The sequence below is a fragment of the Vanessa atalanta genome, chromosome 17, assembly GCF_905147765.1.
Source record: "Vanessa atalanta chromosome 17, ilVanAtal1.2, whole genome shotgun sequence".
Lineage (NCBI taxonomy): Eukaryota > Metazoa > Arthropoda > Insecta > Lepidoptera > Nymphalidae > Vanessa > Vanessa atalanta.
This window is the reverse complement of record NC_061887.1, coordinates 3179991-3196492: the sequence shown is the minus strand read 5'-3', so window position 1 is coordinate 3196492 and position 16502 is coordinate 3179991. Positions and strand designations below refer to the sequence as shown.

At 31.7% G+C, this 16502-nt stretch overlaps 3 protein-coding genes across 3 annotated transcripts in view; 1 reads left to right on the top strand and 2 right to left on the bottom strand.

Moving 5' to 3' along the window:
- Positions 1 to 1590: 1590 nt before the first annotated feature.
- On the top strand, positions 1591 to 8512 carry LOC125070280 (BAG family molecular chaperone regulator 2). The gene is made up of 4 exons (XM_047680076.1): positions 1591 to 1816; positions 5155 to 5297; positions 5899 to 6011; positions 6310 to 8512. Exons 1-4 carry the CDS (start codon positions 1725 to 1727, stop codon positions 6547 to 6549), a joined length of 588 nt encoding a protein of 195 aa, XP_047536032.1. The 5' UTR covers positions 1591 to 1724; the 3' UTR covers positions 6550 to 8512.
- A 1669-nt stretch (positions 8513 to 10181) lies between these two features.
- LOC125070284 (ras-related protein Rab-23) overlaps positions 10182 to 16502 on the bottom strand; it is a 22218-nt gene continuing 15897 nt past the window's right edge. The window contains exons 2-6 of the mRNA XM_047680079.1: positions 15570 to 15776; positions 14195 to 14357; positions 11614 to 11693; positions 10589 to 10758; positions 10182 to 10436 (exon numbers count right to left, since the gene is read on the bottom strand). Of these exons, the coding sequence (XP_047536035.1) occupies positions 10327 to 10436; positions 10589 to 10758; positions 11614 to 11693; positions 14195 to 14357; positions 15570 to 15724 (678 nt within the window). The 5' untranslated portion in view covers positions 15725 to 15776 and the 3' untranslated portion in view covers positions 10182 to 10326. The remainder of the gene's footprint in view (positions 10437 to 10588; positions 10759 to 11613; positions 11694 to 14194; positions 14358 to 15569; positions 15777 to 16502) is intronic.
- LOC125070285 overlaps positions 12934 to 16502 on the bottom strand; it is a 23334-nt gene continuing 19765 nt past the window's right edge. Inside the window, exon 4 of the mRNA XM_047680080.1 lies at positions 12934 to 13690. Coding sequence (XP_047536036.1) covers positions 13082 to 13642 — 561 coding nt within the window. The 5' untranslated portion in view covers positions 13643 to 13690 and the 3' untranslated portion in view covers positions 12934 to 13081. The remainder of the gene's footprint in view (positions 13691 to 16502) is intronic.

Genomic DNA, 16502 nt, shown 5'->3' with positions numbered 1-16502 from the left:
TCTTAGATCCACTTAATAAAACCGTTTCTGATAAACTTAATAGAATTCAACACAAATGCCTTAGAATAATTATAGGAGCCATGAAGACTTCACCCACTAACGCCCTGCAAGTTGAATGTGTTGATCCTCCTCTACAACTAAGAAGACAATTTTTATGCGACCGCTTCGTGGTAAAATCATTACAGCTATCCTCTCATCCTCTTTGGTCCCGTTTAAGCAAACTGTCCCAACTCTGTGCGCGTCCTAAAAGCCCATCCTTGTTATTAGATAGTTTTTTAAAATTTACCAAACTTCCGCATCCTATATTGAGGTTCCATTCAAATCCTCTTTTTTCCACTCCATTTAGAGCTCTTGTATATAATCCTCCAATTATCACAGATCTTGGTCTTACTAAAGGGGCTCCTGAAACAAACTGTAAATTTCAAAGAATCTTTCATCAAAAATGGTCAAACCATCTCCTTATATTTACTGATGCCTCTAAAATATCCCCCGATAGCTGTGTCGGTTCAGCCTGTTGGATTCCCAAATTCAAAATTATCCTTCAATTCAAATCCCCTCCTGAAACATCAATTTTTTCCGGTGAAGCGATTGCCATTCTGGAAGCCATCCTATTTGCCCAATCCCATGACCTAAGACAGACTGTTATCCTGACAGACTCTTTGAGCTGTCTGTTGGCAATCAGGGAAAATCCATTTCGTAGTAGGCGGAAATTTTTTATCATCCTTAAGATCAGGGAGGCTTTGTTCTCGTGTCACCAAAAAGGGCTAGAAATATCGCTTGTCTGGATACCAAGCCATTCTGGTATAAGCGGTAACGAAGCCGCAGACTCGTTCGCTAGAGCTGCTATAACAACTGGCTCTCTAGATCATTTTAAAAATTCAACTCAGGATTTGTGTGCTTTAGCGAAAACTCATCTGGATAAATCCTGGAACTCTGTTTGGAAAGTTTCATCAAAATCTAAAGGTAGATTTTACGCATCTCTACAACCAGACATCCCAAGGCGACCTTGGTTTTCACTTCACAGGCAAGCCAATCGTTGGATCACCACAACTATCTGCCGACTACGCCTTGGACATGCATGTACTCCCATACATCTATGTAAAATTAGAGTTAGAGATCACTCTTTGTGTGAGTGTGGCCTAGACGAAGGTTCCCTACCCCATATACTGTTCTCTTGCCCCAAACTCCTCTATCCCGCATATGACGTTCTCCCTCCAAAAGTTCCTCGCCCTATTAATGTCGAATGTTTATTAATGTTTGTGTTTAGTCCATTTTGTAAATTTCTATGTAAATATATTGAACGTAATAAGATTAAGCTATAAATAGTTTTGTGATTGTTTTTCTGTGTTTAAATAGCAGTTATTTTTTTTTTATCTAATTATTATTATTGTGTTGTTTTAGGTTGTGGGTTTTTTTAATTCCGTCTACTACTATTATGCCTTCAAAATTAAATTGATCCTGCAATCTCGACCGCACCAATCAATCTCTACCGTGTCTTCTCCATCGCACGTGACATTGGCGAAATAATCTGTGTCTTTTTGACACAAATAAAAGCCAGAAAAAAAAAAAAAAAAAAAAAAAATACAATTTACATTTTACTTCATTGTGTTCCATTCGATTTGCAAAAAATAATAGTTTTCCAAAAAAAACCACCTTATTGTTTAAATTGTCTTGAACAATAGTTGTTAAACCTGGCTACATCTGAAGCAGATATTGCCCATACAATGGAAGTAGACGTGTATTCCATTGCCGAAGGATCTCGGCTACCACTTATTGATGAAACTACGGCTCTTGGAACACAAGCACCAAAAGACAGGTAAATCTTGTGATATTCATTTAAAATATTGAGGGATGTACCAATATTTGAACTTAATACAAAATGTTGCGTCTGAACGGTTTCATAGAAACCAAATAAGGTAAACTAGATGTGTAATTATAAAAATAAAATGTATATCACCCACGCTACTACCAAAAGCAGTTCGTGTATAGTTCACATAAAAAAAATTGCTAACACGCAATTTAATGCCAGGTCAGTTTTAAATAGTTGTAAATTATTTTGTTTGAAAAATAATGGCAGTGTAGTGTAATACATTTATTATAATTTGGCACATATTTCTAGTTCCATTATATATATATATATATATATGTTCCATAGTACTATAATATTAGTTAATTGCTATTTAGTTTTCTCTTTAATTACATTATTTTATATTTTTTCTGTACTCCATGTACCTCCATAATTAAGCTTGTGTTACCATTAAATTTGTGCCCCAGTGTTAAAGAAGCCTAAAACAATATCCCTTATGTTTAGAGATCAGAATAGAAACAAGATGTTGGTTATCATCTGCCTTTTATATATGTCATGTGCATTTTTTGCATAATATTGTTTGTATTAGTAATTTTAAGTCTTGTATAGGCCATTTCAGCATATATAAATTTACTATTTTTTTAAAAACTTGCCTAATAGCACAATATCATTCACACTATAATCAAAAACAAGTACTTTAGTCCTTCTAACACTATGCCACAGAATTAATTTCAATACACAATTCAATAATTAAATTACATTTGACACAAGTAGAATTATTTGTAATTATTTTAACAAAAACAATTCCATTGTATTTAAATTATTATTCAATATCTCAGTTATTTAGGGTATAGAATACCTTACAACAATCATTGCCAGCTGTTAAGTCCATAATAGTGTGCAAACAATTAATGATTCATAATAATTTACATTCTTATTGTTCTTTGTGAGAACTGTATACATTTTTTTGCAGACTTTAAAATAACTGACATATTATTCACTTATTTAAAAAAAAACATATCAATACTCCATTTTATTATTTTTAAATAAAACAACATAAGATATCTAGGAATTTTATAATAATTATTACATTCATTGTACAGTTCAAAACTAATTATAATAGTATTTTTTATTATGCTTAAATTTGCTTAAACATACATATATATATATATTACCTTTCTTAATTTATTGGTAATTTAAAGTGTTTCAATATGTGCTTAGAAATAAAGCATATATATTGTTTGATATCTCATGTGATAAGTAAGAGAGACAAGATCAGGTACACAATAAGTATTATTAATATGGGCTATATAAATTTTTGTTTTGCAAAGTGGTCAAAATATCAATTATATTGTGTGTTGCTTATTTTTGGAGTTTACATTATTTAATATTACAATATAGACGTTCAGAAACTATACAAAATTGACTTTGATTCATGTCGAATGCGTAAGCTTTTGATGCTATTTTGTTATTAAAATATTTCACAAAGTCCAGAAACAACATTGGCCCGAGTACAAGAATTCCATAATTAAGTTTGGTCTCGTTGCTCAGGTATTTGTCAACTATCAACATAGTACCTCATATTACTGATATATATACATTGATCGCCTTTATAGTCTATTGGCTTCTTCATAAGGCTGCAAATCTCAATGACCTAGGTTAAAACTGGGTCTGGCCAATCAATAGCTACCTAGCTCTTTACATTAGTATGTAAAGCTGTTGTGTATTGTGTGTACAGTGTGATTCTGTTCTGAACTTTCTCCAATCTTATTGGATCACAGTGGATTATGAGAGTGAGGTAATAGTGTATCTGTAGCATATATGGTTGGCATGACCGAAATGAATCAGGAGGACATCATTCTTAGGACCGCTAGTAGCTATGCTATTGCTATAATTATGTCAGAATCGCCAAAAGAATATCCTTATAGCTTATCAATTTTTTTAAGTTGATAGTTGTTTATAATTAATTTATTATTAAATATTAGACAATAAATAGCATCAGTACAACTATACTTTTATTATGAATTCAGTAGTTAGTGTTAGTACTCGTTTTATATGTATTATACTCGGGTTTTAACCGCGACCATACCTTTTCAGCCCGTGACAACGTCAGATACAACTCTGTCGAACGTCTGGCAAAATAAAAAAAGGTACGGTTGCGGTTAAAACCGGAATAAAATAAATGATAGTATACCGCAAATGTTTCTGATATACTCATACATTTTACTAATAATTACAGTTAAGAATAATAAAAAATAATAAGTAGCAACATGCCAGCATTTAGAGAGTACAAAGAAGTCGCAGATAAAATTTAATGAAACTAGATGAATAACAGTTGATACGGCGTATGTTTTGGGAGATAAGATTAAGAGTACAATTGCTATTTGATATATAACTAACTGCATCAATGTCACCGATATATGTATGTAATTTTCTAGGTGGTATCTTTTAACTAAATATTGATTATTTTGCCTCTTTAAAACTAAATCAGCCAAGTATGATTCTTGGTGGTAGGGCTCTGTGCAAGCCCGTCTGGGTAGGTACCACACACCGTCGTATATTCTATCGCCATGTAATATTGAAGCATTGTTGTGCTCCGGTTTAAAAGATGAGTGAGTCAGTGTAACTTGTTGGTTGGTGACGCGTTGTAAGGAGTGGTCAATATTTCTTACAGGGACAATGTGGAAAAGTCGATCATTTTCCTGTCCGCTTACCTACATCATAAATAAATCTTCACTGTGATATTTTTATGGTAATTGAAATCTATAACTCGTTAACTCGAAGAAAATTCTAGACCGTACTAAAGTTATACAGCGAGTGAATTATACTTCTATTTGTCCCTTTTTATCGTCAGTAATTTGACATTCGAAAGAAAAAGACTAATTATTGCATACGTGTGGTCAGTTTTCTGGATAGAAGGTTATAAAACAATCTCGTTTTGTCTTTCTGTCTGAACGATCTGTCTTAAAAACTATCGGTTTTTCATCCAGTTTTTGCTCATGGACTGAGTAATTCATTGAAGTTTTATGTTTATATTTTTATACAGTTATATACTCAATATATGGCAATATGACGAGGATTATTGAAAATATCGGAAATATGCCGACTCCCAGTCGGCGTTACTAGCGTGCGCCACATAATCCAATATTTATGTTATCCAATAATTATATGTATTACGATAGAAGCGTTTTAAGTACACCTTTATTGTAGCCGGGACGGATTGCATACTTTATTTAACAAGACTATATTTATTGAATGTAAAGCTATATCGCCAATTCTTTAGTATCAGTAGTTTCTCTTTTATTCGTTATTTATTTTATATACTAACAAAGTCGATCACGTCCCAGATTGATAGCTGTGCTGGACCAAGTCGAGATGCGTGTGGAGCGGTTGCGGCGTGATACAGTACGGATCGAAGAGGAGAGAGATTCCCTGCTATCTACTCTCGACAGCGTCAAGCATTCAGAACTTTTAAATGACATTTCTGACTGTAAGTATGACTAATATTTATATATCATTATTAATGGTTCTATCATTGCCTGCTCCTTATTTTATCTACTGATAGTGTAAAGCGTTAACGCTTGTGTTAGCAGTGGGTACGACGATAGCCTAATAGGCTGACCTCATCATGGTGATGTAGAAGTCACCGGCTCCTGACATCAATGCTTTTGACTTCCACATCAATAGGCTGACCCAACGCCATTGGCTCTTGAGGATTTAATTTAATAAACATATCTATTTCAAAAATAATCCAAAAGTAACAATATTTTCTAATAACCTAATTGGATCAATAGAAGAATACTTACATAGTCATTATAGATAAATACATAGATAACCTCTAAGGTACATGATTTCAAATGTTACTAATAAATATTTGACTATATAGTTTATAGTCGAATATTTATATTGAAATAATATAATATTCATCCATATTTAAATCAACTAACAATCATTTGCATTACGTTGATATTGTGAATTACATTAATATATTTTATTCTACTTTAAAGGATCGTCAACTCATAGTGATTATGAATACTTTCAGTCTATATACGTGCAGATGTTCTTTAATCTAATTAAAGAGTTGCGTGCAGGTGACCAAGACGACATAAAGCGTTATGCGGAGCGCATCCTGGCGCGCGCCATGACCGTGGAGGTGGCCGTGCGCACCGACCGCGACCCGCAGCAGGAAGAGGCTTTGCATCAGGTAACCCACACACACACATTCGACACGCGACTCACTCCCAACGATATTCTCACGTCCTTGTAATGTTGTAGAGAAACTAGAGACTTGTAGAGAATGTTGGTTTGTTTCGAATATTTTTTTTAATATATGCTATAGTTGTGTTATAAAGTTTACAATACAGATTATAAATAAATATATACATAGCATGCTACATATTTTAGTATATCAACTTCTTTGTTTTTCCTATATGAATATAATTTTTATGTTTATTTGAACTATCGTAACGCTATTGAAATAAATATATATTTTTTCATTCCAGGTGAACATGTTCATAGACCAATTAGTGATGTCCGTGCACGAGGACACGGTGGTCGCGCACACGCGTTGTCAGACGTACATGAACGCGTGCACTTCTCAGCCCGATCCCTGCAGTGGAACCGATAGAAACTTCGAGACCGCTATACTAGGCTGCACCCTGGATGACCAGAAACGAATCAAGAAACGTCTCCAGGGTCTTCTGGAATACTTTGCAAAGCTCAACGTCACGTCATACTCGTGAGTGAGGGAGGATTTCGGAAATCTTCACATATTATGAGTGTTAATTTTATTGCCAGCTTCATTTCAATCGTGGACTGGTGTGGATGTGCCTTTAAATTTTTAATCTGTGAATTTTCTTACATACTGTTAGAAATATGATTTTAACGTCAAGATTCAATGACCTACACAGTCTCTTATATTATTGAAATAATTGCATTTATTTTTTCAATTATTGGAAGTAAGTATAGAATATTATACTTTTACAATAATGAAAGTAGATAATCTCACACCTACATGTTGTTATTCAAATGTTTAAGTTTGTGTTGTATCGATTTTCGATACTACGCACAATAGACTGCTAATAATTATAGTTGTTACAGTTTTAAGTCTAGCCAGTATTATATAAAGAGAGAAAACTAAATCTTTCAATAACTTGTAATATGTTTCATAACGCTAATACCTCGCTATTCTATATTATTAAAAAAATATAATCTTTAAAATTAGGGCATATCCACATTAACGCCTTTCACTAGCAGCAATAAAATCACAAGCTTGTTTAATAAACAATTTCGCAAATCTAATATACTTACTTGGTAATATGTACCTTTGTTCGAAGTTGTATATTCAAGTTCCATGCTATGTTAATCTAAATTTTATCAAACATTTTCTTTTATTATTAAATTATATTCATAACTTAAAGCTATAAATGTGTCAAATGACATTTCTTTTTAGGAAATATTTGATGTTCTATGGTTTATGGTAGAAATGCATAATGCAAATAATTTCTTTTTTGTTTCTTTATATTACTATGTATAACATACATTTATGGAATTGAAGAAGAAAAATTTTGAGTATATAAATTAATAAAAACTTGTATGTAAAATTAAATCTTCAAGGAAGTGAAATCTTGATCTTGATAACGTGATATTAATTATAAATGCTAGGACGCTAAAAACTATTTCAAATTATCTGTTTGTTATCGCTCTGAAGATGATCTGCCAATTATATAAATAGGTAACAAATTCTAGTCCCAATGTATTGGTCAGTCTGAATTGTTTAAATATTTGAAATTTTTAATTGTTTTTGGACGAAAATTAAAAGAAATATGAGTTTGTAAGACTGTGGACATTCTTATTGGACTTTCCAATCCAATAAAATAGAACAAAATTTGCAGTCCAATAGAAGTAAAATTAGAGATTTATACGATTTTCCTTGTGCTATTTTTAATTTAATAATGTTCATGTGTTTTAAACAATGATAAATAAAAATTAAAGTTTTTTTTCTTATATAAAATTGATATAATTTAAAATCTATGTTATCTGTTTAGATTGGGGGGGGTTTTGATTTAAAATCTGTGATATCTATCAGAATAGAGTCGCATTATATCGTCTAACGATTTTAAGACTGATTAGAAGCCACATATTGAGAATTGTGCCACAGTTAATATATAATACTAAGATATGTTGTAATTGACAGATCACTTGAGAAGTGGTGATTAAAAGGGTTTCCCCCCTAAGTGTTTTGTTAAAAAAAAATACTTGTTTTTAATTTTGTAACTTCTCATTTTCTATAGTATAAGCATAGGCATTTTGTATGACAAATGTAAACAGGATGTCTTTATAATTGAAATGTAACCAAAAAATAATTTTATCTAAATTTTTGATATAATCTGCTTATTATTATTCATAACCATCTAATTGTACTGGATAATTTAAACTTACTTTCTTTCAAGTAATCTATTTTTTAATTTGATTTGATTGGAATATTTGTGTTTAAAAAAATCTTATTTTAAAACATATTATGAAGACGTGTATTTGAATTGCGGTAGTATATTCGTAATAAACATTTCTCTGTTACGTTAAAGCTTGGTTTTTAACGAAATAACATTAAAGTTTCTTTTTTAATGTTTATAAAAAAGTTGTTTTAATTTTACTTTAAGTTTTTATTATACAGTTTCCTTCGATACTGTGATTACTTTTCTACTTAAAGAAATATTTATAATAATTATTTTTTACATTATTGCACCGTATAATACGTTAGTCTTATGTAAAGGAAATGTTCCTTAACGTTTATTTTATTACTTAAAATATTTTTTAAGAAAAAAAATATTATCATAACATATCGGATACATACATGGTAACATATTAATATAGATTTTTCTTTATTATAAAATAGTTTTAACGAAATACAGGAGAATTTATTATTTAAGTTAACATAATTAAAAACATTACACGAAAAATTACGGAAATTATTAATTATTCAGTACAATTTTTGTACATTTTAAAAGTATAATATCTAGATAATTTCTAAACGAACTTTATTTAGTTAATTTGACAGTTCATTGTTTATACATTTAGATTTATAAAAAAACACCCTAAGGCCTCTAATACTATAATTAAGGGTTTAAACTTAGTTAAAGAATTGTTTTATCAGGAATCGAGATTAAAACTTCTAATGTAATACAAAAGACCTAAGGATTATTATAGGTTTTATATTATTGCTGAAGTGTGCTATCGTTTTCCATGTGTGCGTATATAGGATAGCACGTCATTCCCACCACATTAATAAACTTTTAATAGTAATATTCGTAAAACAGTTAAAAAGACCAAGCACCTATTATATACCTAAATTAAATGCTTCGCAGTGTGAATCGTCAGGTCCCTGCATCTTTACGGTATTTTCTGAAATAATAATATTTATTATTATTTTTAATAATGGATCAAGATGAAAGGGTAATATATCTCGTAATTGTATGTTATAAATGATTATAATATAGTTTTACAGATCAGATTCACTCTGCTTTTGATAAAAAAATTAACTCCTAAGTAAAATTCATATTAAAATCCGATACGTTCATCGTATCCCAGTTATTCGTAACTAGTAAAAAAGTCAAAGACAGATAATTAATTTTTATAGCTACTGCCACTATTTCCCACTAATTGTAGTATTATACGGTTATGTTACCCTTTGATGTATTGTGGATTATACCTTAAATAAAAAAAAAAATATATATGCACATTTATGAGGAAGGTTTATAATTATTATTATATTCTGTTATCTGATACACGGTACCGATCATAGTTTTATGTTAAATATAAAATGCTATTAAAAATGTTTAATCACCTATTTTGTTTTATTTGTTTATACCAAATACCTTTATACCAAAATCATATTTGTATTTTTGAAGAGTACATTTATAAGTTTCCGGACACCGAAAATATAATTTATACCTTTATAGAAGACAGATTTAACTCGCATAATTTTATAAAAAAATAACAAAGTAAAATTTAATCTCTTTAATATTAGTACAAAAATATTTACATTAAAATGGTCAGATAAGAAGAAATAAATATAAAAAACTGTTTCTGAAGTGTTAGTTTGTTATTACTCGTCTCATTAATTTTCGATGTTGAAATATTTTTATAAATAGCTTAAAACGAAATTTAATAGTTAAAATTACTCAGAATCAACTTTTACATGGCTATATATCTATCTACACAGTACAGATTATGTACAATATTAAAAACATCAAAGCACCTTGTATACCAATGTTTTTTTTTATATACGAATACAAATATATCACCTCTACACTACTTTTTGTCGTTTTTTAACACATGATTTTTATTAAAACAATGAAATTATCTCGTACATATTTAACCAATTAATAAACAAAAAGCGGTTTTAATTATTTATTTTTTAAAAAGTATGTCTAGTTTGATATCTTATATACAAATGCCTTTGTCCTTAATAAAGACGGATTTATTTATATTAACTATATTTAAAACTGTGTTTGTTTTTTTTACAGTATCCGACACGCGCTCTTGAGCACATTCTTCTTCTTACCACCAGGCCGGTGTTTAGTCGGCCGCAGAAGAATCGTGCCGTTGCTGTTATGATTCGTAAATGTACCTGTAAAAAGTATTAATTATTTAAAAACATTTTTTTTTTAAATATTAGGTACTGCATAATTGTATTAATCTGCACTGATAGGATTCACAATAATTTTATCCATAGTATTGTTGGTTAATGACGATTTGCGTTAAAAAAAGCGAAATATGTACCTATAACGGGCGCAACGCAGACGGGTGGCGTCTCGGCGTGTTCGCGGCGCGTGTCTGCGAGACAGCGCGCGGCGAGCGCTCGGAACACGGCGCCTACGTTCACGTCCTCCTTCACCGACGCCCGCATAAGTCGGCAGCCCAGCGCACGCGCTACTAACTCCGCCTCATCGCTGTACATTCAAAATTATTTTTTATCTAAAGGGATCTAGCGAGTATTGCTTAGTTTAGTGGTGGGTTTTTCCACGTATTACGTGATGATTAGTGATGAATGTCGGGATAAACGGCTCCCGTTTATGTTTAACATGTTACAATTTCGAATCGCTCTTATTTAATGGAAGAAAAATCCGTGATAATCTTAAGCAAAAGGACACTGGAGTTATTACAATTATAGAAGAATAGATTCATAATGTTGTCTTAGATTTTCGCGATTATTACACATTTAAATTAAACTAGTTTTTAACGGATTTAATCGCGTATATTAATTATTTTAATTATTTTAACATCCCGACGTTTCGAGCACTTCAAAGTGTTTATTTCAAGAATAGATTCAATTGTAACCGATGCAAGCTAAACGTAAGGTAATAAAATGATGCGTAATTACTTAAATATTTCGGTACGCATTTAAAAGTTTTATTTCTTATCATCTGTCCTCCACGATATTATACGATGTGTAGTTTATACCTAATCTAAGATTATAAAACAAAAGGCAGATGGAGCACGCAGAATATTATAATGAAGTTATAAAATCGAGTACAGAAGCGAAAGCAAATCCCCGGTAGTGCGAAACGAAGCATTATATTGAATAAGTTCAATGAAAACTCATAAAGAAATATTGTGTGACGTATTTATATTTAGAAAGATAGATGTGATTCTAAAATGTAATTTCTATGACTATCGACAACAATGATATCAAGTTTTTGAATGCACGGAAAAAGTAGATTTGATGTATTTAGAGAATCTTGAGTACTTTATTTTTAATTATAATAATATAGCTTATAGTTTTGTGAAAATGTAAAAGTACTAACGGTCCCACGACGCATTGATCCATGAGGTCAATTTTGTTCTGGACTATTATTGTAGGAATCTCTCCGCATTCATTCTCCACCTGAAAATAAATATTTTATATTGAACATTTTATTTAAGTTCATTTAAATCAAACGAAGTTATGAAATCAAGGAAAAATATACCTAATAAAAACACAGCAAACGTTACCAGGATCCCAGTGCCGTGATACAGCTTAGTTGTATATTTATCATACAATACAAATGCTAACGCAGGATTTTTATTCTGTATAATTTTTATATACATACTAATAAATCACTTTTGTCCCAGATCTGCTTGGTAACACACGAATTAATATTTTTGTGTAATAAATAATTAATAATTAAATAAATATTTTTTTAAAAAGCATTTTTCTGGTTGTCCGTACATAAATCAAACGGTGTGTTTTAATAAAACGACATAACAATGTCGTCTTGACCGATTTTGGGAGACCAGCCAACTACGCAGGACATATATGTGCTTGTGCTATGTTTACGCACACACTATATTTCCTCATTCTCATAATCCGATGACACAATAAATCCGACACGACCAGGGTTCAGGCTTAGGACCAACGGTTTTACGTGCTTTCCGGGGCACTTAAGTGCACACACACTTTCAACTATCAAACAGAAATCATTTGCCATAAGAACCTGGAAAAGTTAATTTAAAGTTAACGTAGCGGATGTTATTTTTTTTTATAATAATAAACACAAAAGCACATACCCCGCCAACAACACAAGCAAAATTTTAATAAAAAAAAGTTGTTCTAAATCCATAATTGATATGACATTTATCAATTAGTGCCAATAATCGAATAATTAATCAAAATTGCACAGTCGCGGAATCACTAGTACCATCTATCAAAAAGTACTAGTGTTTGACTCAGGTAGAATTCTGGACAGGGTAAAGCTAATACTATTTATAATTACTGCTTAATCTATTATCTGCCTTTGTGGATGATTGCGACCATTTCGGGTGATGCGGCTCTTTAGGTAGGTTCCTAGAAATAGGATTGCAAACAACATTTATATTACGTATTATAAATAATATTGTTTAAAAAAAATTGGTTTAGCATATTAATTTCATTTTGTAGTTTTCATTTCTTATACTGGCTGTTTAAATTAATTTAATAAATATGTGTAACAAAATGAGTAAACTTTTTCTATCTTAGAAACAGAAACTTATTTTTTTTAATTTGTAATACGGTAGTTTTTAAAAAAATCAAAGATTTAACAAATATAAAAAAAAGTTTTCGAATTGACTCGTCAATTCGAAATCTATGCTTTCATTATTTTTTAATATTTAAATGAAGAGGTGATAAAATGAAACATGCATTTAAAGTAGATATTTTATACATCATATTAGAGAGCTTACTGCATATCGTATATATGCTAGTTTATATTTAGCCTATTTAATGTTTTTTACAGTAGTATTATCACTAAGATTAGTTTAACGAGCGAGGGGGCAGTCAGGACTTCCTTGACGGCCTCTCATAATGTCTATATCTTCTACGACGTCCTGTACTTCCTCATCTGTGGGTTGATTTTTTGTGAGGAGGATCCCTCTGCCTCCGGACGAACAGTTAATACCCATCACGTATTCATCATCCAACTTAATAAATATGTATTTCGATAGAAGATTGCAAGAACGAATTTGATGTTTAACTTCCTCTTCGCCGTAATAATATACGTTCGTTTGTTTGCCGGAATTATTCTTATAAGTCGACTTCAAAATCACGTCTTTTTTTGGTAAATTATTTTCACAACCGGGCTCTATTTCGGATTGGTTCGCCTTTTGAAACTTGATCACTTCACAACTACTTCTTCTTCTTTGAATCGGTGGCCAGTAATACACCGCGTACCAGTCACCAGCTAACAGGTTTAAATCGAAGTTCTCACCAGTTTTGTAATAGTCGATGCACTGGTCCTCGCTTTCGACATTCTTGATACAGGTCACATCGGTCGAAACGAAGATAAATATCGTAAAAAACCCGTAAAACCAGCGAGACATCTTGTTAAATATTTCGCAGTTATTTATGACGACGCACCGGATTCAAATATAGGTATAGAAACACTATAGAAATATGAGCATTTCGTTGAATTTATGTATGCGATATACATGTTTTAGATTACAGCGTAGTGTAGCGGAAAGTGCGCCGCGGGTCGTGACATAGTTTATCTGTTGTAGTGTTTATTATCGAATTTAGATATTTATTATACGTTTTATGTTCAACAAATTTTAAATAGAAAGAAGGATATTTGGTCCTCGCTGCATTGTAAAGACGATTATTATTTATGACCTTATATAAACTTACTATGTAGTTTTTTTTAAATATTAGTTTTTTTTTTTGAAAAAGTATCCATATCGTAGGATAGATACTTCTTGCAGATGTTATGCGAGACATTACCTACATGTACTGAATACAGGACGCAAAATACTATGCCGAGGCAGATTTGTTTCAATATTTACGAATGTCGGTAATAATATGCATATGTATTTTACGGATCTTTATGGAAGATCATAAAGATCAAATTTTGATAAAATATTGCATTTACCACCTACCTTTAGTTTCCATGAATGCAGTGCGAGGAAGGAGTCTCGGTCGGTAGTGGAGAAGGCAAGGACGCAGGCGTGCGCGCCTCGATAGTATGCTTTGGTAATCGCGTCGAACTCCTCTTGCCCGGCCGTGTCCCACAACATCAACCGGACCTCCTCGCCATCGATACTGAAAAATATTAACACATCTATTAACGTACAAGTCTATAAATATCAGCAGTGTCGACTATATATTTATTTTAAATAGCCAATCTTTATATTCACTGACATTTTTTTTCACCGTTAAAAATATTACTTAATCTGTATTTTATATCTATATTAATGTTGGTTAGTATATGAGCAATTTGATGGTAAGTGTTAGGAACCGCTCTCAGACACTGTAGAAATAACTATTTAATATTCCATACAGCTTTACTAATTTGGTAACTATTTGAACTAAGATTTTATCTGTTGTCTCGATTAGCACTACCTCACTAACCCTTCAAAGCTAAACACATTATTATGAATTATTGCATTTTATTTGTCGATTGTATGACCGATGCGTGGGTGGCATGGAAGCCTGGTAAAACATTAATAGTGATATAACGCTGTAGTTAAATGTATAGGTATAATTTAAGGTTTTTTAATAGCCTTTAACGCTCATAGACCATCCATCAAAGAGATTAATGTTTTTATATGAACACGAGCTAAGTTCTTACGTAGTGCTTCAACAATATTTCTATATTGTATTAATACTGGTTTTGTCACTATCCTTACGATAATGTCTTTAAAATTGCATCAGGTACCTTCAATATTATTAAAGGCGCATTAAATGCATGCCTACATAGAAAGTTAGTTATTAATTCAGAGAAACCTTCGTATTAAGGATATAAGACATGAATACAATTACTATCTTCGTTGATGTATTTTTTAATAAAAATTGGTATGCAGATTGGCCAATGGGACAACTGCTGTTGTAGTTGGTAAGTGGTCACCACCACCCATAGACATGGATACTGTAAGATATTAACCATCGTAGGCAATGTCAATGCGTCATCAACTCGTATGTCCCCTTCTTACTATATATGCTTAATCACCATTCCAACCTGAATCCAACAGTAACACGTGTTGCGGTTCGCCGGTAGAGTATATGATGAACGGAACCCAGACACATTAAAGCTCTACCAAGTAAAAATATATGTATAATTAATATTTTTCGAATATAGGTCATTAATATCCAACCTAAAGTAAAGCTCATATTAAAAATTTAATACATAAATAAAAAAAAATTGTTATATTTCGGAGTGAATCGAAGTTAATTTTAAATTACATACGTTTTTAAGTTATATTCAATCACAGGCATTAACAATGACAATTTAAAATATTTATAGGGAAAACTAACTCGATCTGTCGTTCAAGGAAATCAACGCCGATGGTCTTCTTGTAATCTCGCGTAAAGGTCCCGCGGCAGTAACGTTGGATCATGCTGGACTTGCCGACCCCGCCGTCTCCCACTATCACCACCTTAAGCGCCACCTCCAGCTCCTCCTCGCGCATCTTCGCAACATCCGCGTTCCCCCACCGCACATTAGTGATGACGATTTAGTCTCTGAAATTAGATAAATATTAAATAAAACTTCAATGTTGCATTTAAAATAGCTCTAGACCTTACCATTTTGCAATTTAAATCATAATGACAATTTTAAATTGATAATTCTATACATTATAATGGTACCTCTAACTTCAGTGTTTATTATGCTATCTTCCCATACGTCTATTTTACATTAGTAAAAACGGATCACGATTGTATTCTTACGTTACTTACTAACTAACTAATTATTTAAAGTTAAAATATTCGCTTTCAGTTGTATGTAATGTGGCACGAAAGGTCAACATCATTAATTTATAGTTGTTAAAGGATTGTTGGTGACAATATTTAAGAGTATCCCGATATGTGGCGGTTTAGCATTAACGTCATGATTTACTGATTCATTACTGAAGTTAATATTAAATTGTATTTGATAGTATCGAGACTTTTGTTAAAATGTGTTCGACTCGTTAATTCACTGTTCACTGACAAACTTAATTATGACAGTAAATGGAAAAAATGATAGTATGACACAAATCATATTTAACGACGAATATAAATGAACTTAGCACATTTACTACGGTAATAAATTTATACTCAGTCGGTGAGCAGTTGTTTGCTTGTACGAGACAGCCGCGGAACCAGTTTCCAAGCACCTGTTTGAACATTGAGCTGATCGCAATGCCCTGATTTAGATAAAATGATAGAAGTATGTGCTTAGAATAAAATTAACATTCCATTTGCTAA